We start from the raw sequence: 24,754 nt of genomic DNA, 5'->3' as shown, positions 1-24,754 counted from the left end.
GCGATCAAAGCTGACCGCCGCATCTGAAGGGAAAGTGACACTAACCCGGCTGTTCAGTCGGGCTGTTCGGGACCGCAGCGATTTCACCGCGGCGGTCCCGAACAGCCCGACTGAATAGCCGGGTTAGTGCTTACAGGACACCGGGGGGGGGACCTTACCTGCCTCCTCGGTGTCTTCTCCGTTCAGGGATCCCCTGTATGCCGGCGCTCTACTTCGTCATCACGTCATCGCGTATGTGCGTCGGCGTGCGTAACGACGTGATGGCGGCAACGGAGAGCGAGGATACTCGGCCGGCAGCAGAGACGTTCTGGAGCGACGGGGACAGTGATGGAGCGACATCCAGGGCAGCGGTGACGGGTCCGGAGCGGCGGGGACACGTGAGTATTACCTCCTCCTGCAGTGTCTTCAATCTGCGGACCTCCAGATGTTGCAAAACTACAACTCCCAGCATGCCTGGACAGCCAACGGCTGTCCGGGCATGTTGGGAGTTGTAGTTTTGCAACATCTGGAGGTCCGCAGATTGAAGACCACTATTGGGTTCAAAATCTTTATTTTTTAAAGATTTTGCCCCTAAAAATTGGGTGCGTCTTATACGCCGGTGCGTCCTATAGGACGAAAAATACGGTATATTTGTAATATACATAGGTTAAAAATTATGGGTAATTTTTAGGTGAAAAAATGCTGTCCCTGCAGCTATTGTCTGTGTGTCTCTATGATGAGTCCAAATACAGGAAGTGAGGGTGGACAAGCAGGGCTCTGTGCAGGCTCCTGGCTTGTCAATCATCCTGATGTATGAGCCAGGAGCATGTTATAGAGCCTCAGTGCACACTCTCCTGCTTTTACTTAGTGCACAGATCCCTGCTTGTCCACCTCACTTCCTGTATTTGGACTCCTCATAGAGACAGACACACAGGCAATAGCTGCAGGGACAAAAATAAAATATTACACATTTTTTAACCAGTGTATGTTAAAAAAATGAATGTTTTATATTGGGGTTTCTTCTTTTAAATATATATATTTCTTTCATTCATTCTTTTATATATTTAAACAAAAAAAATTGTTAGCCATCAATCATGGACAACTTGAAGGTTTTCATTAGTATTCTGGTTACCATGGCAACCCAACTGCGAGTTGTGAGTGGGTCACAGAAGAGACCCCTCTTCATAGCTACCTATATGTTAGTGTTGCTATTTACTGCAACATCTAAGGGGTTGAGTGGTTAGGATCGGAATTATCTCTATTCATAATTGACAGCTCACGTCATCATTCTGCTCCCTAGACAGAGTTGCCAAGCATAATATATGTTAAATCTAATGCTTGGTTCCCTTTAAGAGTCCAGTGGGTGGTCCCACTTAGTGACTCACAACCTTTCTCCTGTGAATTTCCATTGGTGATCACCAATAAGAACACTCACTAGATTTCCATGCATAGAAAAGTGGTGACTGACAGATATCTGTCTGTAGGAAAGGCTGGTAATTTTTGGGTGGGAAGCCGACTGGACTCGTAAGCATAAAAAGAGCAGAGACATAAATGTATAAAATATAAGTTGGGCTGGAAACAGACACAGCATTTTTGTCCAAAAACACTCAAATAGAGTGCTAGATGTTAGCTTGGGGTCAACAGGGAAACATTGCACACTATACCATGTGTTTTTGATGGGGTTTTTTTTTTATTACTCAGTGGCAGCTTTTCAAAATTTGTATGGCTTTTTTTTATTAATTTTTTTGATCTCACATAGACCCTTATAGGTGGAAAAAAAAATGTGTGTGCCCCCTCCCAAACTGCCTTTAATAGAAATCCTAGAATTACATGATAAAAGAATCACATGACTTAAAACCCCCATGAAAATGTCTGCGCACACTATTGAGGGGATGGAACATTACAAAAACTGTATCATGGAGGAGAAAAATGAGGAGTAGTTTCTTATAATGTCTTTTCTTTCCAGGCAAAAACATGGCAAACAAAAACTTTGTCAGTTCATAACCTTAAACTGAATCATTTTCTACAAAACTTTAAAATAATAAGCATGACATGTCACGTGGTTTTTCTAATATACTTCTTTATAAAAAAAATCACATTTTATTAAAGAAAATTGCATTTGAAAATCCCACCACTAGGGGTCCCCATACCTCCTGGGACACTGATGAGTCCCACAGCAGCATGAGTGTGTCCAAGGGTCATGGACACAAGATGGCTGATTGACAAGGCTGTAGGAGGAACACATCCTGCAGCAACACTGCTGTAAAACAGAGTTTTACCAAATATGTGCCTCCAGCTGTTGCAAAACTACAACTCCAAGCATGCCTGGACAGTCAAAGGATGTCTGGGCATGCTGAGAGTTGTAGTTTTGCAAAACTGTAGGCACACAGCTGAAGGCAACACTGCTGCAACAAAAAATAGCTGTATTAGTTATGTTGGCATCTATTTTTTTCTTATTTTGGTTTGAAATTTTAGAGACATTGGAACCAGTAACCAGTTTTCCATAGAGTTACGGTCTCAAAATACAATGTTCGTCCTAGAACAAAGTAATATTGTAACTTAAGGGACCACAGTATATGTTTTTCTTCCGTGCAGAGCCATGGAATAGTACAGTCTGCTGCACTATGCCTTACAGTGAACTCATACATTCTTTGGCTTCGGTCAGGGAGGGTCTGTGGATACCTCTGATCTATGTGCTGGGAGCTGTCCCGGCTTATATGGAAAATGTACACCAAAAATTCAGTGTGAAAGCGTCCTAAACTTTTCATCTGCAGAATGGCTTTGTCCTAAAAGAAATTGTGGTGGCCCAGTACAAGAGGTGTTCCCCGTATCTTCACTGCCCTGTCAGGTAGAATCCTTCAGTGTCACCAGGGCCCCCTGCATTAGTTTCCCCATTGTAAATATGTTGTACTGTATAAAATGTGTTATCACTGTAAGAGTTATACCATGTGATATGTCATGTGATTGTTACCCAGGAGGTACCAGTGACCAGGTGATCCGAGGGGTGACCTATGGGCTCCCTGCTAGTCTCCCCCATATAAGCCCTGGGTGGAGCTCTTTCTCTTATACACCAAGTCTTTACAGAGGTCAGTCGTGCCTAGTGTGTGTGTCCAAAGGATTGGAGACTTCAAAGTCAAGTCCTGCAGCCAACATCTATTCAAGTAAGATAAAGTCCCAGCTTTATGAGTCAAGTCCAGTCAGTCCCTGTCATCTGTCAACTCAGCATGGTCTGCATTCAATTAGCCAATCGTACTACAAGACCCAGCAAGCACTTAAGGTCTCTGCGTCACTGGTCACCTCCTTGGGCCCTGGCTGAACTGTATAGACTTTACCATCTGCCTACCATCAGTAAAGCTACCGTTGTCCGTAACTTGGCATCAGAGTCTTTATTGCCTTTGTGTCTAGCCCAGGATCCAGCGGTATACCTTCGGGTGGTTATAGGCTAAACCACGCCCTGGCGTCACAAATACAAGGGGTTAATGCCATCTGCCCCTAGGGTAACAACATCTGCCCTGCACCTCACACCCCGCCTCATGTTACATGATCTGTATGAATGCTTTGTATTCCCTGCTGCGGGAAGGTCTCCTCCTTTCATGTTTTCCCATCACAGCCCGTTCTATTCCAGAATGTTCTCTCCTCATTGGGATGGGCTTTTCCCTCTGCCCTCAAGCTGTGTCCATGTCTGGGAGCCTCATCACTATCATCCTGCCGGTTATGTCACTGAAGCTGAGCCCATTCACAAGCTTAGTAACTTGAGCCTTGCTGACTCATGCTTATCGCACGAAATGTGTAAGACCGCCCTGAAATATCCAGCACCACCCCCTGCAACATCGACCTACCTGCTTCCAGCTATATATAGCAGATGACAGCGTTACTGCACATGGATAGAGATCTGAGCAATCATAAGGACCACAGGACTGACCACAGCTCTGCTCGCTGCTCCTGGTAAGAGACCTCTATAAGATTCTCAGCAGATCACAATACTCTTCATTCTTTATGGTGTTGTATAGCTTAATAAAAAATATGACTGAATAAAAGAGCGCATAAAGTTTGTGACATAACTTGTATTAAAGTTTATTCCTTGGCTGCTGTCCAGGTAAACCAGTGGTCCCCAGCCTGTGCTCCTTCAGTGGTTGGGGGAGTTTTGCAGAAGCTGGAGATCCATGTGTCACTGATATAGACTGTTCTAGGCTAGTGACACTTGTGCAGATCCCACAAGTTCTTTAATTCGGCAATATTGAATATGTAACAAAATACTGTACAGTGATCCCTCAACCTACAATGGCCTCAGCATACAATAGTTTCAACATACAATGGTCTTTTCTGGACCATTGTAAGTTGAAACCAGACTCAACATACAATGCTACAGACAGTCCAGATCTGTGAAATGTGTCAATGATGGAAGAACTGACCAGAATGGGCATTCACTGGTAAAACTCCTGTATTACTGAAGCGTATGCACTGACTGATGTCTGGTAGCGCCCACAACAGTACAGGGAGGTATTACATGTTCTGTACACTTTACCTGTACCAGGGTTAGCTGCTCCTTTGGACACCAGCTGATGGCGACTCCATGTTACTTTTTTAGGACATTGCATGTACTGTACAGGACCCTGAAGAAGCTCCTGTCCTCTACATAGACCAGTGTTTCCCAAAGAGGTTGCCTCCAGCTGTTGCAAAACTACAACTCCCAGCATGCCGTACAGCCTTTGGCTGTCCAGGCATGCTGAGAGTTGTAATTTTGCAACAGCTGGAGGCTCCCTGCTTGGGAGACAGTGATTGCAGCTCCCAGCAGATCTTTCTTACTTTTATATGTAAGGACTTGCTGTATCTATATTAGTTATCTACTTATTTTTCTTTAATTCTCACTTTTTCCTATTTTTGGATGACATTTTGATGGGTTCAGAACCAATTACCAGGTTTCCATAGAGTTCTGGTCTCAACATGCAATGGTTTCAGCATACAATGGTCGACCAAGAACCAATAAATATTGTAACTTGAGGGACCACTGTATAGTAGTACAGTAAATAGAATTCAAATGTTCTTATACCATTATAAAATAGTACAGCACATGACATCCCATGTATAAAGCAACATCATGTAATCTCACAGGTGTAGACTATGTAGACTACATGATATTATCATTTCATGTCATATGTTTTTCCAGGTGTATATGGGATTATCACACACGTACAGATGAGTACTCCTCAATTACTGGAACCAAAGGCGCTGTAATAATAAATAATAATAAAAAAAAATTATAATAGTAAAATAATTATAATCTATGGCGCATTAGGATATGCCAACATAACACATTGCTGTGTTGGGTTAAAAAAGATGTCCAGCGGAAAAAACTTCATTCAAGTCTCCCATAGAAATGAATGGAGGAGGCGCGTTTTACCAGCTTACGAGCGGGGCACGAAACACGCCTTAGCAGAACAGCGCCTTGCCACTCTGAATTGCTGTAGGCATGTCTATCTCCTAGCTGTTGAATTGATAAAAACAGATTTGCATCAGTTAGCATCTGACCCAGTATACAGTTAACCCAGTCTATGTTTACGTATAACCAAGTTTATGCATAACCCCTAGATACAACGTGTTCCTTATCACGTAAATTCTGGTTGCCTGCAGTCACAGCTGGAGGGAGTTCAGGAGCATACTGCATATGATTTAGGTGTTGAACTTAAAGTGTTGCTGTCATTCAAAGAATGCTTTAGATTTGTCATAGAGACACGTCATAAGTTTTGATCAGTCTGGGTCTGGGTGCTGAGCCCCCCACCAATTGCTAAATAAACTGCTGCAACTTTCCACCATCTGCTTTCTGAAAGAGACAGATTCTTTAGAGAGTATATGGACCTATTTTTGGTGAAAGATGGTACAAACCCACTTAGCTGAGGGGCAGGGGCGTATTTATAGGGGGTGCAGAAGGTGTGATTGCACCCAGGCCCAGGAGCTGGAATCTTCAGGTTACACCTTTTCTGTGGGGTCTCAGCATCAGGCCCGGACTGGCCTACCGGTATACCGGGAAATTTCCCGGTGGGCCGCCGGACCTGGGGCCGCTTTGAGATGTGGCTGCGTCACATTAGGGACATCCCTGTGTCCCAAAAAATCTTTTCGGGACACAGGGATACCCCAGTTACCTCTCTGCGGCCGCCGGCCCCATGTTAACTTTAAAAATACAGGGGCCGCCCGGAGGTAGGGTACGCAGGGACGTCACTGATGTCCCGTGCGTGCACCCATAGTAACAGAGCCGAGCGGAGCAGAGCGATGAGGAGGACGTGCGCATTTGTTAAGTGACCAGCAGCACATCATCTTCAGTATTCCGACCACCGCTCCAGGGTCACGATCTACCCGTAGGCCATAGCAGTAGATCGTGACCCCGGAGCGGTGGTCGAAATATTGAAGTGGGGCAGGAAACAGGCATACAGCCTCCAGCCATACACTGTATATGGCTGAAGTCTGTATGTCTGTGGGGGAACTGTACTGCACCTAATGTGGGGGAACTATACTGCACCTAATGTGGGGGAACTATACTGCACCTAATGTGGGGGAACTATACTGCACCTAATGTGGGGAACTATACTGCACCTAATGTGGGGGAACTATACTGCACCTAATGTGGGGGAACTATACTACACCTTATGTTGGGGAACTATACTGCACCTAATGTGGGGGACTATACTGTACCTAATGTGGGGAACTATACTGCACCTAATGTGGGGAACTATACTGCACCTAATGTGGGGGAACTATACTGCACCTAATGTGGGGGAACTATACTGCACCTAATGTGGGGAACTATACTGCACCTAATGTGGGGGAACTATACTGCACCTAATGTGGGGGACTATATTGCACCTAGTGTGGAGGAACTATACTGCACCTAATGTGGGGGAACTATACTGCACCTAATTTGGGGGAACTATACTACACCTAATGTGGGGGAACTATACTGCCAACCTAATGTGGGGGACTATACTGCACCTAATGTGGGGGACTATACTGCACCCAATGTGGGGGACTATACTGCACCTAATGTGGGGAACTATACTGCACCTAATGTGGGGAACTATACTGCACCTAATGTGGGGAACTGTACTGCACCTAATGTGGGGGAACTATACTGCACCTAATGTGGGGGACTATACTGCACCTAATGTGGGGAACTATACTGCACCTAATGTGGAGAACTATACTGCACCTAATGTGGGGGAACATTATACTGCACCTAATGTGGAGAACTATACTGCACCTAATGTGGGGGACTATACTGCACCTAATGTGAGGGAACTATATTTTACCTTTTATGAACAAGAAAATGACAAAGTGCTGGTATAATGACGCACCACTATGGGCTTAGTGGGTTCACTACTGGCTCTGTGTCACATGACCATAATGAAAGTCTATGACCATAATGCAAGTCTATGACCATAATGCAAATGCTCTTCCCACTCTTTCTACTAATTGGTTGTGGTCTGAACAGCCAGACCCCGACCAAGACATGTCAAAGGTTTTTATAATGACAGGTACACTTTAAGGAAGTTTTCTGCTAGTTTTGAAAAGTTTCCTATAGGCTGGGACAGGAGTAAATATGCTACTTCTTCCTGGTGCCGGGGCCCGTTACATCACAGTGCCACTCAGCCTATCACTGTCCAAGGCACCACATCTCTGTGGCCAGTGATTAGCTGTGTGCAGTGTGACGTGTTGGGCCCCAAAAGCATGAAGAAGGATGGGAGATTGATTCAAGTGGCACTGGGGAAAAAGGTGGAAGGTAAGTGAAAGTTTATCATTTTTATTCCAACAACCTGGGCAACCTGATATACTGTACCTGAAAGGATTGTCTGAAGCTATACTCCCCCATTTAAAGTATATACAGTGATCCCTCAACTTACAATGGCCTCAACATACAATAGTTTCAACATACAATGGTCTTTTCTGGACCATTGTAAGTTGAAACCAGACTCAACATACAATAACAATCTGGACAAAGACAGTCCAGATCTGTGAAACTTGTCAATGGCCGAGAGAACTGACCAATCAGAATGGGCAATTTACTGGTAAAACCCCTGTATTACTGAAGCGTATGCACTGACTGATGTCTGGTAGCGCCCCCTACAGTACAGGGAGGTATTACATGTTCTGTACACTTTACCTGTACCAGGGTTACCTGCTCCTTTGGACACCAGGTGAGGGAGACTCCATGTTACTTTTTTAGGACATTGTGTTTACTGTACAGGACCCCGAAGAAGATCCTGTCCTCTACATAGACCAGTGTTTTCCAAGCAGGGTGCCCCCAGCTGTTGCAAAACTACAATCTAATCTTAAAGGGGTACTCCACCCCTAGACATCTTATCCCCTGTCCAAAGATGTCTGATCGCAGGGTCACGCTGCTTGGGACCCCCACGATCTCGGCTGTGGGACCTCAGACATCCGGTGCACAGAGCGAACTTCACTCCTTGCTGGCGATGCAGAGCGGAGGCTCGAGATATCACGGCCATGCCCCTTCAATGCAAGTCTATGGGAGGGAGATTGTGGGGGGGCCCCAGCTGCGGGACCCCCGTGATCAGACATCTTATCCCCTGTCCTTTGGATAGGGGATAAGATGTCTTGGGGTAGTTGACATTTTTATATAAAACCCTGAGACCCCTTTAATAGTGTTATATACTGCACCTGCACATACCTAACATAAATAAAGGACTTTGGTCACCTAAAATAGCTGCGTAACATGCTCCCCAGCCGTATGAAATTAGTATGAGCTGGCAGCGATAGTGAGATATCATCTTATAAACATTCTGCACAGTCACTCTTACCAGGCTAATTCAGTGTATATCGAAACTACCTCCCATGTGTCCTTTTTAGAGCAGTATTTCGCCTCCACATCCTTGTAAAGATACAGCCTTCTGTATGGGAAAGCATATGCGCAGATACACACATTGCATACTTTTTGCAAAGTTTCTTTTTTTTTTTTTTTTTGCAACTTTGTACCAAAATTCTGCAACTGATGACAGTACAATATTAGGGAAAGGGGCTTTAACAAATCCTGTTCACCTATAGACTGAATCTGCTGCAGGTCTGTGACATGTTTTATCTGTGGTGAACATTGCGCAGGTTATCACAGCGGATTTTATTCAATGCAATGCAAATTAGTGAAATGTGTGAAAATCTGCCCAAAAATCTAATCCAATCTTATTGTGGCTCTGTGGTGTGGATATCAGTCTTCTTTTTACATGATATATGAATGTAGCCTATTAGTACAACCTATTAGTGATTATCACCAACTTCTCGATGTAGTTCTGTTAATGCCGAGGTATCACTAAATGCAATGCAGACGATATAGAGCTGAGTGTTATTCATAAAACAATTGCATGAATGTATCCATTTCAAATGTGACTCTTTAATGACCATCTGTATACTGAACATTTGTAGATTTATATGTATTACATAAACTTTCCAGTAAAATGTCAGTGCTCTAGCTGAATTTGGATGGCAGTCTAATATAACCGAAGGGATGATATTATATAAGGTACAAAGGCACAGCACTTTGGGTTGGTTGGTTTCTGAACTGTACACGAGACCTACATGTATGACTATCCTCGTGTACTATACACAAGACCTACAAGTGAAACTTTCTTCTTACTGTACACAAAACCTACATGCATGACTATGCTCACGTACTGTATAGGAGACCTACCTGTAGGACTATGCTCATGTACTGTACACAAAACCTACATGTATGACTATGCTCATGTACTGTATATGAGACCTACATGTATGACTATGTTCATGTACTGTACACGAGACCTACATGTTTGACTATGTCCATGTACTGTACACAAGACCTACATGTATGACTATGCTCATGTACTGTATATGAGACCTACATGTATGACTATGTTCATGTACTGTACACGAGACCTACATGTATGACTATGCTCATGTACTGTATATGAGACCTACTTGTAGGACTATGCTCATGTACTGTACACAAAACCTACATGTATGACTATGCTCATGTACTGTATATGAGACCTACATGTATGACTATGTTCATGTACTGTATAGGAGACCTACGTGTAGGACTATATTCATGTACTGTATAGGAGACCTACATATATGACTATGCTCATGTACTGTATATGAGACCTATTTGTAGGACTATGCTCATGTTAATAGTGTTGCTCGCGAATATTCGCAATTTTAATTTCGCATATTCTCAAATTCGCGAATATTCGCGAATATAGCACTATATATTCGTAATTACGAATATTCGTTATTATTTTTATTTTTTTTATCACAGTACACATCACAGTGATCATCCCTCTCTGCTTCCAGCTTGTGTGGTGTACAGAAGACTCTAATACTACTATGTGAGACTGGCGTGCAAATTTTCGCACATGCAAAAATTAGCATATGCAAATTTTAGCATATGCAAATTTTATTATATGCAAATTTTCGCATACGCGCATTTTCGCATATGCGAAAATAAAACGTGAATATTACGAATATGCGAATTTAGCGAATATATGACGAATATTCGTCCATATATTCGCGAATATTCGCAAATTCAAATATGGCCTATGCCGCTCAACACTACTCATGTACTATACACAAAACCTACATGTATGACTAAGCTCATGTACTGTACACAAAACCTACATGTATGACTATGCTCATGTACTGTACACAAAACATACATGTATGACTATGCTCATGTACTGTATATGAGACCTACATGCATGACTATGCTCACTTACTGTATATGAGACCTACATGTATGACTATGCTCAAGTACTGTATACGAGATCTACATGTATGACTATACTCATGTACTGTACACAAGACCTACATGTATGACTATGCTCACGTACTGTATAGGAGACCTACATATATGACTATGCTCATGTACTGTATAGGAGACCTACATATATGACTATGCTCATGTACTGTATAGGAGACCTACATGTAGGACTATGCTCACGTACTGTACATGAGACCTCCATGTATGACTATGCTCATGTACTGTATAGGAGACCTACATATATGACTATGCTCATGTACTGTATAGGAGACCTACATGTAGGACTATGCTCACGTACTGTACATGAGACCTACATGTATGACTATGCTCACGTACTGTATAGGAGACCTACATGTAGGACTATGCTCATGTACTGTACAAGAGACCTCCATGTATGACTATGCTAATGTACTGTATAGAAGACCTACATATATGACTATGCTCATGTACTGTATAGGAGACCTACATGTAGGACTATGCTCACGTACTGTACATGAGACCTCCATGTATGACTATGCTCATGTACTGTATAGGAGACCTACATATATGACTATGCTCATGTACTGTATAGGAGACCTACATGTAGGACTATGCTCATGTACTGTATAGGAGACCTACATGTAGGACTATGCTCACGTACTGTACAGGAGACCTCCATGTATGACTATGCTCATGTACTGTACACAAGACCTACATGTACTACTATGCAATAAGTGGGCTGTGCTCCTTCTCTACACATAGCCTTTATTTACAAACTCACTGCTGTATTAAGGAACACGTGCCAACGCCATCATGTGACTAGGTGTGGCCTTGTGTATCTGCAAGTAATCATTAATAAGAAACAGAAGATTAGAAGGATCCAGAAGATGAAGAGTATATATGACACAGTACTGATAATAACTATCCAAAAAAGCCATGTAGTGTTTATAACTTTATCACTAGCTAATAGAAATAACAGGAGCAGTAATAATAATATTGACATCTAAATCATGACGTTACCCTTCAGTTAGAGTCAGCCACGCCGTAGTATAATAGCAGTGATCACATGACTAGGTAGAATTACCATTCAGAACAACAGAATAATGGATACCAAACGCATACAGCCAATATATTACATCCCCCATTCCTCTATAAAATAGATATTTTACCATTTAGGCACTTAAAGGGGTACTCCACTTGGAGCAGGCAGCAGGGGGTTGTGACATCATGACTACGCCCCTTGTGATGTCACACCACACCCCCTCAATGCAACTCTATGGGAGGGGGCGTGGTGGCCATAGACTTGCATTGAGGGGGTGTAGTGTGACATCACAAGGGGCGTGGCCGTGACATCACGACCCCAGCCACTCACACCCAGTTTTTTAAAGGAATGCTGGGTGCTGCACAGAGATCGCGGGAGGCCCGGTGACGGGACCCCCATGATCAGACATCTTATCCCCTATACTATAAATAGGGGATAAGATGTCTGGGGTGGAGTACCCCTTAAAGAAACCTAGGTGACAACTAGAGATTAGCGAACTTACAGTAAATTCGATTTGTCACGAACTTCTCGGCTCGGCAGTTGATGACTTATCCTGTATAAATTAGTTCAGCTTTCAGGTGCTCCCGTGGGCTGGAAAAGGTGGATACAGTCCTAGGAGACTCTTTCCTAGGAATGTATCCACCTTTCCCAGCCCACCGGAGCACCGGAAAGCTGAACTAATTTATGCAGGATAAGTCATCAACTGCCGAGCCGAGAAGTTTGTGACGAATTTAATTTACTGTAAGTTCGCTCATCTCTAGTGACAACCTTCCTGGTAAGCTGTAATGGAAGCAAGAAGGCTTTTCACCTAGTTGTACAGATATAAGTAAGAGAGAACTGAACAGAATTCACTCCCTGTGATGTAATGTTGAATCTGTTGCACAATACAGTGCTGGACGGGAAGAATAGTGCTGTATACTACTGTCACTCTTATGTACAGTATAACTGGAACAAGTATTTGTAGCTCATATGTCTTACATGAGACCTGCACGTACAAGGACTGTGCTCCCGCTCTACATCTAGGCTTTATTTACTAAGTCATTGTAGTAGTAAGAAACACATGCCAGCACCGTCATGTAGGTGGGGCTCCCCCTAAATGTGTGCATGGTAATGATTACTGACAGAGCAGTGGACGGGTTAAGAAGGAGGGGAGTATATGTGACAGTACTGATAAAAACTATCCATAAAGTCATGTAGGCTTTATGCTAAAACTTAAAGGGCACCTCTCATCAAATAAACGTTTGATATATTTTAGATTAATGAATGTTGAATAACTTTCCAATAGCATGTTAATGAAAAATATGCTTCTTTCTATTGTATTTTTCCCGTTCAGTCCTGTCAGCAAGCATTTCTGACTCATGCTGGAGTCCTAAACACTCAGAGCTGCCAGCCTGCTTTGTTCACAGCCAGACAGGCTGTGAACAAAGCAGGCTGGCAGCTCTGAGTGTTCTCCTTTGTGAACAAAGCAGACTGGCAGCTCGTAGTGTTTAGGACTCCAACATGAGTCTGAAATGCTTGCTGCCAGGACTGGTAGGGAGACCCCTAGTGGTCATTTCTTCAAAGTGGAAAATTAAATAGAAAGAAGCATATTTTTTAATAACAAGCAATTGTAAAGTTATTCTGCATACATTAATCTATAATATATCAAATTTTTTGGGATGAGAGGTACCCTTTAATGTAATGTTTATTTATTTATCTATTTATTTATTTATATATTTAAATACCTAAATAAGTGTTACATATTAGTAATAGCAGCAGTCTCAAGTTATTGGAGGGGGAGGGAAATACAGTGATCCCTCAACTTACAATGGTCTCAACATACAATAGTTTAAACATACAATGGTCTTTTCTGGACCATTGTAACTTGAAACCAGCCTCAACATACAATGCTATGGAATCTGCGAAACGTGTCAATGGCTGGAAGAACCGACCAGTCAGAATGGATATTTCACTGGTAAAACCTGTGTATTCCTAAAATGCATGCACTGACTAGTGTCTGGTAGCGCCCCCTACAGTACAGGGAGGTATTACATGTTCTGTGCTCTTTACCTGTACCAGGGTTAGCTGCTCCTTTGGGCATCAGGTGAGGGTGGCTCTATTTTACTTTTTTTAGGACACTGTGTGTACTGTACAGGACCCTGATGAAGCTCCTGCCCTCTACATAGACCAGTGTTTCCCAAAGAGGTTCCCTCCAGCTGTTGCAAAACTACAACTCCCAGCATGCCCGGACAGCCAAAGGCTGTCCGGGCATGCTGGGAGTTGTAGTTTTGCAACAGCTGGAGGCACCCTGGTTGGGAAACACTGACATAGACAGTGATTTACAACTCCCAGCAGATCTTTCTTACTTTTATATGTAAGGATTTGCTTTATCTATATTAGTTATCTACTTATTTATCTTTAATCCTCATTTTTTTTCCTATTTTTGGATGACATTTTGGGGCTTCAGAACCAATTACCAGGTTTCCATAGAGTTCTGGTCTCAATATACAATGGTTTCAACATACAATGGTCATCCTGGAACCAATTAATATTGGGGGAGATTTATCAAAACCTGTGCAAAGGAAAAGTTACCCAGTTGCCCATAGCAACCAATCAGATCGCTTCTTTCATTTTGCAGAGGCCTTGTTAAAAATGAAAGAAGCAACCTGATTGGTTGCTATGGGCAACTGGGCAACTTTTCCTCCGGACAGGTTTTGATAAATCTCCCCCATTGTAACTTGAGGGATATCCATTTTTTTTTTTTTTTTTTTTGGGGGGGGGGGGGAAATTGTGGCAAATTTTTAAGCAATTGCTTACTTGCATCAAAATTTTAAGCTTTTACTGTGTTTTGTGCAGTGTACAAAAAGTCAAGACATTTTAACACTGCTTTTCACCAGTGAAAGCATTGACACACTCCCTCTATTGACATCTTAATCAGGAGTTTACCCTTCGGTTAGGAAACGTGCAAATACAGTGTAAAATTTATGCTGGAAAAAGCAGCGCAAAATCCGTAACTGAGTTCACACGTATTTCATGGGAATTTTAATGTTGTTTTTAGAGCAGGTTTTCACCGCCGATTTTACTCACTGCATTACAATGAATGAAACTTATAGGGGGAGATTTATCAAAAGTGGAAAAGTTGGCTTTGTTAAAAATGAAAGAAGTGATCTGACTGGTTGCTATGGGCAACTCAGCAACTTTTCCTCTGGACAGGTTTTGAAAAATCTCCTCCTTAGTGAGCACATAGGGGGAGATTTATCAAAACCTGTGCAAAGGAAAAGTTGCCCAGTTGCCCATAGCAACCAATCAGATCACTTCTTTCATTTTGCAGAGGCCTTGTTAAAAATGAAAGAAGCGATCTGATTGGTTGCTATGGGCAACTGGGCAACTTTTCCTCTCGGCTGGTTTTGATAAATCTCCCCCATAGGGTTTGATAAAACTTTAATTTACTAACATTTGGGGAGATTTATCAAAACCTGTGCTGAGAAAAAGTTGCCCATAGCAACCAATCAACTCGCTTCTTTCATTTTTAACAAGGCCTCTGCAAAATGAAAGTGATCTGATTGGTTGCTATGGGCAACTGGGCAACTGGGCAACTTTTCCTTAGCACATGTTTTGATAAATCTCCCCCAATGTGCTGTGTTTTGTTAAAGAGATTTGATGCTAATTTCGAAACAATAATTCTGCAAGTATGTGAAGTTATAATCCAAATTATTATACGGTTTAACTTCATGACTAAGCAGAATTAATAACAAAGTAACAAATGCATATGACCAACCATACATTCCTATGTTTTTTATTATTTGGTCATCTGGGTCTCACAGGAATAAACATAGCTTTAAGTCTTCATAAAACTGAAAAGATCCCTTTACACATTCCAAGATGCCTCTGTAAGCCCTAACAGTATAGAAGAAGGTGCGAGTCTGTTATTAAATGATATTAAATCACAGCCTGTGGGGAGGGGTGTTGGTGAATGTAAGCCATTCAACACTCTCTATGTATAGTGTTTGGCAGCAAGACAAAAAAAACAACAACCCACTTTCCCTATTTTTGGGGGTACATATGGGTGTCTCCTTCTTTTATTGGTTCCATCTCTTGCATTCTCCAGAAGTTTTTGGCACTGTGCATCTGGTGTCATGGCAGTAGCGTTGGCAGGATGGTGGTAATTGGTGTTAAATTGGTGGGAGGAATCCATTGTAGGTATGATTATCCCCATAATTATATTGAGTCCTCCCAATTGATCTGTCTTATCTTGGGCTCCTGCTGGATGGTGTCCTGAGGAGTGGGTCAAATTTTTAAATTCCCAAATGGGGCCATATAAGGCTCTACTGGTGAGTGGCTGATGGACAATAGAGAACACGAGAAGATCTGTTTCTGGCTCGGCACCCTAGTAATCTGCATGCACAGAGCAAGATTTTCTCTGTGTCATATTATGAGCGACCACAGCCATTATGCCCCATCCATATATCTCCCATAGACATTGATAGAGGGGGCATGACGACCACGACCACCCGAAGCCTAGCACAGCAGGTGTTCTAAATATTTATGTTCAGGGGTACTGTGCCGAAAATCGCAGAAGGTCCAAGTGGTCAGACCCCCGCAATCAGACATCTTATCCCCTATACTTTGGATAGGGGATAAGATGCTTAGGGGCGGAGTACCCCTTTAAAGAGAGCAGAGAGAGGGTCTGCAGACTGAGACTGAGTATTGAACTGTGAGACACACACACTGACTGCATTGGACAAATGGTACAATATTTTTAATAAATGCCATTTGCAAACATTGGTTTAATGACTAAAATGCATATAATGCAATAAAAAAGTCTTCAATAAATAAAATGCATATAATGTAATAAAAAATGTATTCAATAAATAAAATGCATATAATGTAATAAAAACGTCTTCAATAAATAAAATGCATATAATGAAATTAAAAAAGTCTTCAATAAATAAAATGCATATAATGCAACAAAAGTTATTCAATAAATAAAATGACTATAATGGAATACAATTGTTTTCATAAATAAAATGCATGTAATGCAAGAAAAAAAAGCTGTCAATAAATAAAATGGATATAATGTAATAAAAAAGTCTTCAATAAATAAATTGCATATTATGCAATAAAAAGTAATTTAATAAATAAAATGCATATAATGCAATAAAAAAAGTTTTCAATAAATAAATAAAATGCATATAATGCAATAAAAAGTTATTTAATAAATAAAATGCATATAATGCAATAAAAAAAAGTTTTCAATAAATAAATAAAATGTATATAATGCAATAAAAAAAGTCTACAATAAATAAAAATGCATGTAATGCAGTAAAATAAATCTTCAATGGTGCCTGTAGTCTTTAAAGGACAACTCTACCTGAAATGATTTCCCTGAATACTACATTAGGCCAAAGGTCAAACAGTAGGTAAAATTAAGAAAAGTACATTTTCTTAACCACCTACAAAATCTGTCCTCGGCACCAATGCTGACAAATTTGTCCCAAATCTGTGCAACTTTTTGTTACTCTTTTCCTTCATTGCTACAATAAGTAATACTGTTGGTCTAGGAATGTCATTTATCTTGGTGATGTATAGTTGTATAATGAAAGCTGTGTTATACCAGATCACTGGAATGCAGAACACAGTGGTATTTCACTGCCAAGTACAGGAAATGCAGATTCGCTGTCACACAAAAATCTTGTCTCTGAGGTTCAGCTGTCAAATCGCTGAATCTGCCTTTTTTTTGTTTAAAGTCGACAAACATGTGACCAAGAAACTGTGTATCTCGAAGTTACAGTGCCTATCACCCTTGTACGGAAGAGGAACTCGGAAAGGCGTGCTTTACGTAAATGGGTTCTAGGTCAGTAAGGGGTTACAGAGGAGAAATGAGAATGAAATGCAATGGTGACTAGTTCACAACAATGAACCTCTGTATAGCATGTGTCACACTGATACTAAAACTTAACTGGGTTAACTGGAAAATTTTGAGAAGGCGGATTGTTACCCAATTTGAGATGGTACCTCTCTACTATATTGCCACTTATATGCGTGACCACTAGTCAGACTTTATATCAGAGATGTTATGACCACTTGGCACCCCGCACCTGCTGTGCACCGCAGGTGTGAGTGGCTCTATCTGGACCTTATTATTGGCTATTACTAAGCATAGACTGCATTGGAGTTGCTAGTTAAAATACAGTACTGTCACACCCCGACATGTTTCGCCACTATAGTGTGGCTTTATCAAGGAGGCAGCTGACAGTATGGAATCCAACAGAGGACCTAGGCATAATCGTATAATCGCATATATCCATTACAGCAGTGGAATTGTAATTTTAATACTTTTTTTGTTTCCTCACCTATTAAACATTTAGTTTGAATAAAAGTTAAGTTTTAGTATCAGTGTGACACATGCTATACAGAGGTTCTTTCTTTAACCCTTTGAGTTAATTCGTTGTAGCTACACTACCTCTGCATGTGTCATTGGGCCGCAATTTAGTAGTTTTGGTAGTTCACAACAATGGCAAATTTCTGTCTGTATTTGTCAATGCCTCAAGCTATGTGTGGAATTTTTCATCTTCTATGTCCAAATAAAGAAGGGTTTATAATGGTGTTGCCCATTGGCCAACCAATGCTGGCAAAGAAAAAAAACATAATAGGCAAATTGGGTTTTATGCAACCTGAAGGATATGCAGGGTTTATAGGGAACCAAGCAATATTATCAGGGGCGTAACTATAGGGGGTGCAGAGATAGCATTCGCACCGATGCCATGGTGTCTAAGGGGGCCCAAAGGCACATCTGCCCCTTAAAGGGGTACTCCGGCCCTGAGACATCTTATAACCTATCCAAAGGATAGGGGATAAGATGTCTCACCGTGGGGGTCCCGCCGCTGGGGACCCCCGCAATCTTGTATTCGCCATCCACCAGTTTGAGCTGCACGCCGCGGTGCCAGCTCACAAACAGCCGGGTGGCGATTGCGGGGCCATCACGCCCCCTCCTATAGACTTGCATAGTGGTGGCGGGGGGTGACGTCACACGGGTGCAGAGTCGTGATGTCACAATACTCCAGCCCCGTGGTCGCCACCCGGCTGTTTGTGAGCTGGCACCGCTGCGTGCAGCTCAAACAGGTGGGTGGTGAATACAAGATTGCGGGAGTCCCCAGTGGCAGGACCCTCGCGGTGAGATATCTTATCCCCTATCCTTTGGATAGGGGATATGTCTCAGGGCCGGAGTACCCCTTTAAGAAAGCAATATTATAGATAGCACATGGGGCCCTGTAGCAGATTTTGCACTGGAGCCCAGAAACTACAAGTTACACAACCTCTGTATTACTATATAAAGTATATCAGTGTTTCCTAACCAGTGTGCCTCCAGCTGTTGTAAAACTACAACTCCCAGCATGTCCAGACAGCCAAAAGCTGTATATTCATTATCTGTATATACATATATATATATATATATATATATATATATATATATATATATATATATATATATGAGTTGTAGTTTTGTAACAGCTAGAGGCACACAAGTTGGGAAACCCTGGCATAGATTAAAGAATGCTGATATGTAGCAATCTTCCAAATAGATAAAAGTCTGGAATATTCTAGTAATAAATGACTTCATGTAATGTGGCATTGTGTAATCCAAGCAAAGTTCATTGTATTAATACCAAAGCTTTTTTTTTTTTTTTTTTATCCAACATTGATATATAGTAACATAACATAAATGCTATTTATTCATATTTTCTAATTGTTTAACTTCATTATAAATATTATATGTAAACAATAAACAGTAGAATAGTCATCTAATTGAATCTTCTATGTAGTGTAACACATTATTTACAAGAAAAGCAAAACTTTACAGATAGCAGCACAGAAAACTAAAATTCCTAGAATTTACCCGGTTTCACTCGTAGTTGAAGAGACCTTTCTTATCACTCGTGAGACAGATGGTTGAGGCTGCTGTGGATACTACAACATATGAAACCCTTCTATGCTGAACACTCACATGTTTAAAGGGGTACACTGCCCCTAAATATCTTATCCCCCTATCCAAAGCCGAGCCATCATTTCACGCCATGCCCCCTCCATTCATGTCTATGGCTGTGGTCATCCAGCAAGGAGAAGAGTTGGTTCCATGCACCGGATGACTGGGGTGCCACACTGGAGATCATGGGGGGTTCCCAAAGGTTGGACCCCTGCAATCAGGTATCTAATCCCCTATCCTTTGGATAGGGTATTAGATGTTTAGGGATGGAGTACCCCATTTAAACCTTCTCCTTTCACCAAGTGATATTCCTTACAAAAACTGTATTTTGGGAAACGTTATATAAGAGTTTCTCACACTACAACGTTTTATAGCTTTTGTGCCAAGAGATTTGGCTCCACAACGGAATGTAGAGAAACCGGCATGTCATGGTGTCTCACTTTCATGAATATGTTTCACAGATTTCCAAAACAGATTGCAGTCTGATGGGATTATTGTTGTACAACTAGTTGGCGAGGTTAGGATAATGCAACCCTGAGCTATCGCACGTTACATTTTCAGAGCGGAGAAACCCAAAATGCACCAGTCATGACCTGCTGTCACTTTAAAGCAGTCACCTCTAAGTGGTCGTCCGAGACTTCTTCAGGCTATGATGGCCAGAGAACCAGTATTCAGGTGCTGTGCAGAAGAAGCACTGGATTAACCAGTTAAAGTGGCACTCTTTAAGCTAGCAATACACATCTTGCCTGGGCATGAATGGTTGGTCCGGTTGAGCCTTGGTGTATTCCAAATGGGGAGGGGGGGGTTGGGGTTAAGCCGCTGCCAGGCTACTCTGGTATTGGTTTATCTTCTGAATAACAAAAGGTTCAGGTAGTCGAAATTCAACTTGCCCTACCTATTTTTCCCCACCATCTGTCAAGGGGAATGGGAAAACCACTCTATACATTAGTTGGCCATCCATTCCTGCTGAAATCAGCAGAGATTGGCAACTTTACTGTAATGTATATTTGGGCCACCAAATACCTGTAGTTCAATTTCCCGATGACGCACCTATTTTGGATCTGGAGGGCACAGTGATTTTGTTTTGTTTTTTCAATCACGTGTTTAGAAAGTCATAACGTAAAAATGTCATTGGAAAAAAACATAGGAAGGACTTTCCTTTGTGGGATAAATTGTATTAATTATTGACTCTATTGTGAGCGAACATGTAATGTGTTAAATAGCTGTCATTGTTTAGGGCAGAGAATGTAAAAATGCTATTAAATATAAATGTATATTTACCCTTATTTTACAAGTCAAGAGGATAACAATAATGCCCAATGAATATAGTTTTTATATTATGTGTCATTAAGAATCCAGCTACCTTGAAAACCCAATAGGTGACTGAGGGAGCCCCTTTGCCTATGTGCCTTCCATTGTTGTATCTCTGGCCTAAGTTATGTAATATTATAAGGCAATCTATGTGACCCATTTAAAACTCTCCTGCCAATCCATATTTTCATACTATACAGAAGCAGATCCCTGATAATAGTAAGGTTAAAGAGAGCCATTTTGGTTTTGTTGTTGGCAGAAACCGAGCAGACTGCCTACTGTAAATATTATCAGAATGAATCTTAGGTGAGGGGAAGTGGCATTACTAGCGGGACTGATGGGCAGGGCTGTTTTAGTGAAATCTCACTCACATATCTTGTAGGAATGAAGTCTTTTCACTCTCTGCCAATCATACACTGAACCTGGCAGTTGTCTCAGATTTAAGATAATACCAGTCAAAGAATATGTGTAGGCACTGGCAGTACTGCTCTTTCTAAGCCTCTTACTTTGGGCAATCAGCCAGAAAGCTGAGAAACAGGTTATAACCCACCCAGATTACCATTATAGATAGTGTTTTAAATTGACACTTGTATAGTCAGTGGTTTAGTTTTTCAGTCTGTCTGCCAAAGAATGATGGAAAGCAATTCCAAGTTCTAAGTCATGCAGAGCCAGTTTAGCAAAAGGATTTCTTTTACAAATATTAAAGGGGTATTTTGACACTGTAACAAAAAAATTAAATAGTGTTGGGGCCCTGGTAAAAAGAAAAAAAAATTTATATATACTTACCTACCCCCAGTCCCACACTGGTCTTTATGCTCTGGTCCTTTTTTTACCGATGTCCATCTCTACAACCTGCTTCCGATTTGGAGCAGAATCTTTCAGCTCAGCGTTGCCCCGTCTCAGCCAGTGATTGGCTGAGAGGACGGGTCCTGTTCCGAACAGTCGTCTCGAAAGCAGGATAAAAGGGCAAGCAGTAGGGCACCAGAAGAAGAAGAATCAGTGTTGGGGGAACCAGAAGTAGGTAAGTATAATTCTTTTTCTATTTTACAAGATCCCCAGAGCTATATTATTTTTGTTACAGTGCAGGAATATTCATTTAAGCACCAAAGTTCCAGAATCATCCAGGAACTTGAATTTTTTTAATCTAACATATGATATTAACGTCTTGAAATACAACTGGCAATGTTGGAATGCCTTGGCATGGAGGGGACAAGTGTACATAAAATGATGATAAAATGATGGAATATGATGTCTTCTCAAGCACAGGTTCCTCTACCTAGTCTCCTTGTTATTCTATGTGATTATATGATATAAGCAAAAATAAACTACTATATAAGTAACAGTTATGTTTTCGATTACAGGACCTCTGACTGGATTTGAGTGACCACTATGTCTGCAAAACTAGCTGAATGCCACACAAGTATGAGATCACCGCTTCCAGTGCTTGTTATAGGTAAGCTTCTGATTCATACAACCAGGAACACTGCCCGCATCTCATAAACCACCATGATGCTATTGGAATTGCGACAATGAGTCATCCACTAATCCAGTTCACCGGTGACCTACAATTTAGCTCAGTTAATATAATCCTTGGTTTATAGACATCAGGGCAAGCTACAACTTGTATTTCATTACATAAGTTGACTGTGCCCATGCCAGCTGATGATGTCATCATAAACCAACTAAGAAAGCTGCCTGTCAGGTTCTCCATAGTGTAGCAAAACTCTATTGTTATGGATTCAACAGTTTCTCCTTGACCATCACAGCAGGAGAAAACATTCATTACATTTGTGACATATTCCCACAGAGCAGTGAAAGCCTTTCCATTACAGCAGATAATAGTGAACCCCAGGGACTTCTGTATTCAGACTGCTGTATTCTGCTGTGAGTTGAGTGTAAGGAATGTCCTACCGGAAATAAAACAGTGTACTTCATTTTTTAAAGCTGAATAAATGTACTGACAAGTGGGTGAACAGATACTATTAAATAGGTTTTCCCACTAAACAAAGTGCACAACATACAAATACCACCAAATACAAATACCACCAGGAGTACAAATGTGTGGTATTTTAGGTAAAAATAAAGTGATATCACTATACAGTTGATACTGATCTATTCCTGGTTTCCTCTCCAAACTGTAGTTGTGCTGTGTGCCATGCAACATTGCACCCAATTTCCCACAACCCTCCTTGGTTGCATGTACAGTGGAGAACAGCCACCAATACTTCTGGGACAGACCAGGAGATTGTAGTTGAATTGAGTGTGTGGGGTCTTTAAGTTGTTTCTATAGGTTTATACTGGAAGAAGATGAAACGGAAAACGCACTCACCGGGCAACTTGCTGAGACGAACAATTTCTTTATTCACAGCGTTCTGTAGAGGTTAGAGAGACAGGTGCACAGGGAGCTTGAGATGGTAACAGGCAGGGGGCGTGCAAGGGGGGCAACTAGTTTTGCGCACGTGGGGGCCTCCTCTGGCTCGCAAAGAAATTGTTTGCCTCAACAAGTTGCCCGATGAGTGCGTTTTCCATTTCGTCTTCTTCTAGTATATGCCTTTTAGCTAAGATCAAGTGTAGTATCTGTTCTTATCAGTTTCATGCTGGTGGCAGGCGACGCCAGTGTGGAGCTGGTGGGGATGAGTGCTGCATGGTAGGGAGCAGCTCAACGGCTGCCCCGATGCGACCTGTTTCCTCCGGGTCTCGCCATGAGTCTGAGAGGGTCTAGAGCCGAGGTACTTTAGTGCCTCGGGGAGTGGTGACCCCGAGGTGCTGAAACTCACTGGGAAGATAGACTCACTGAGTTGAAGCACGGGCACCATGATCTCTGCACCTTTGTGGTACTCACCTCTTGATTCCCGGCCTTCTGGCAAGGATCAGAGAAATTTTTATAGATCCGGCTGGATGTCCGGGCAGTATATCTGCACACATTCGCTTATTTATTTATTTTTGTCTCACTGTGTCACTTTTTGTGTGTTGTGTGTCCACAGGATTTGTCAGGATGCGGTAGCCCTTCTGGGCGTCCCTCCTGGCAGTCTAGGGGAGGTGTGTGTGGCCTTTAGGTTCCGCACCTCCCTGCAAACACCCCGGGTACTCCTGCTCTGGCAGGGTACCTACCGTTATGGGCTCTGCGGGCGGATACCTTGGCTAACGCCTAGGGGGATGTCGGGAGCATTTGTGGTCCCTTAGTAACTTTGGCAAAAAGGGACATCGAACCTGGAACCTCACAGGTACCTTTTGGTCCGGAGGCAAAGGGTAAGGTTTGTTGGGTGGCCTCTTTCCTATCGGAGAAGGGCTTATGATAGACCACATCCTCTGTGCACATTTTTTTTTTTGTGTAACACGTTTGCACTTTTTCTTGCACTTTGGATGATTCAAGAGCACGTTCCTCGGCTCTAAAAAAAAAAATGATGCTTATGTTGCTTTGGTTTACTGATTACTGCACCACCTTATGAGGAACACCATAGAGTCACTACAGGTGTACACAGTATTTGCCAATATCCAGTCCACCGTTCTTTGCCTTCAGGACTAGCGATGCCGGACATAATCTTTCTCTTTCCCATTGTGGTTCTATAGGTTGGTCATAACAAAGGGTAACAGATTCTCAAAACACAGCAGAAACATAGGGCATGTTCACAAATGTTAAGACCTTTTTATCCTAATGGAGAGCATCAGTTGGTGCAAAAGG

At 41.9% G+C, this 24,754-nt stretch overlaps 1 protein-coding gene across 1 annotated transcript in view; it reads left to right on the top strand.

Moving 5' to 3' along the window:
• The first annotated feature begins 3,633 nt into the window (after positions 1-3,633).
• OSGIN1 (oxidative stress induced growth inhibitor 1) overlaps positions 3,634-24,754 on the top strand; it is a 31,290-nt gene continuing 10,169 nt past the window's right edge. Inside the window, exons 1-2 of the mRNA XM_056526413.1 lie at positions 3,634-3,924; positions 22,434-22,525. Coding sequence (XP_056382388.1) covers positions 22,462-22,525 — 64 coding nt within the window. The 5' untranslated portion in view covers positions 3,634-3,924; positions 22,434-22,461. The remainder of the gene's footprint in view (positions 3,925-22,433; positions 22,526-24,754) is intronic.

Source organism: Hyla sarda, chromosome 6 (genome assembly GCF_029499605.1).
Source record: "Hyla sarda isolate aHylSar1 chromosome 6, aHylSar1.hap1, whole genome shotgun sequence".
Classification (NCBI taxonomy): Eukaryota; Metazoa; Chordata; class Amphibia; order Anura; family Hylidae; genus Hyla; species Hyla sarda.
This window is presented reverse-complemented; position numbering and strand designations above follow the sequence as displayed.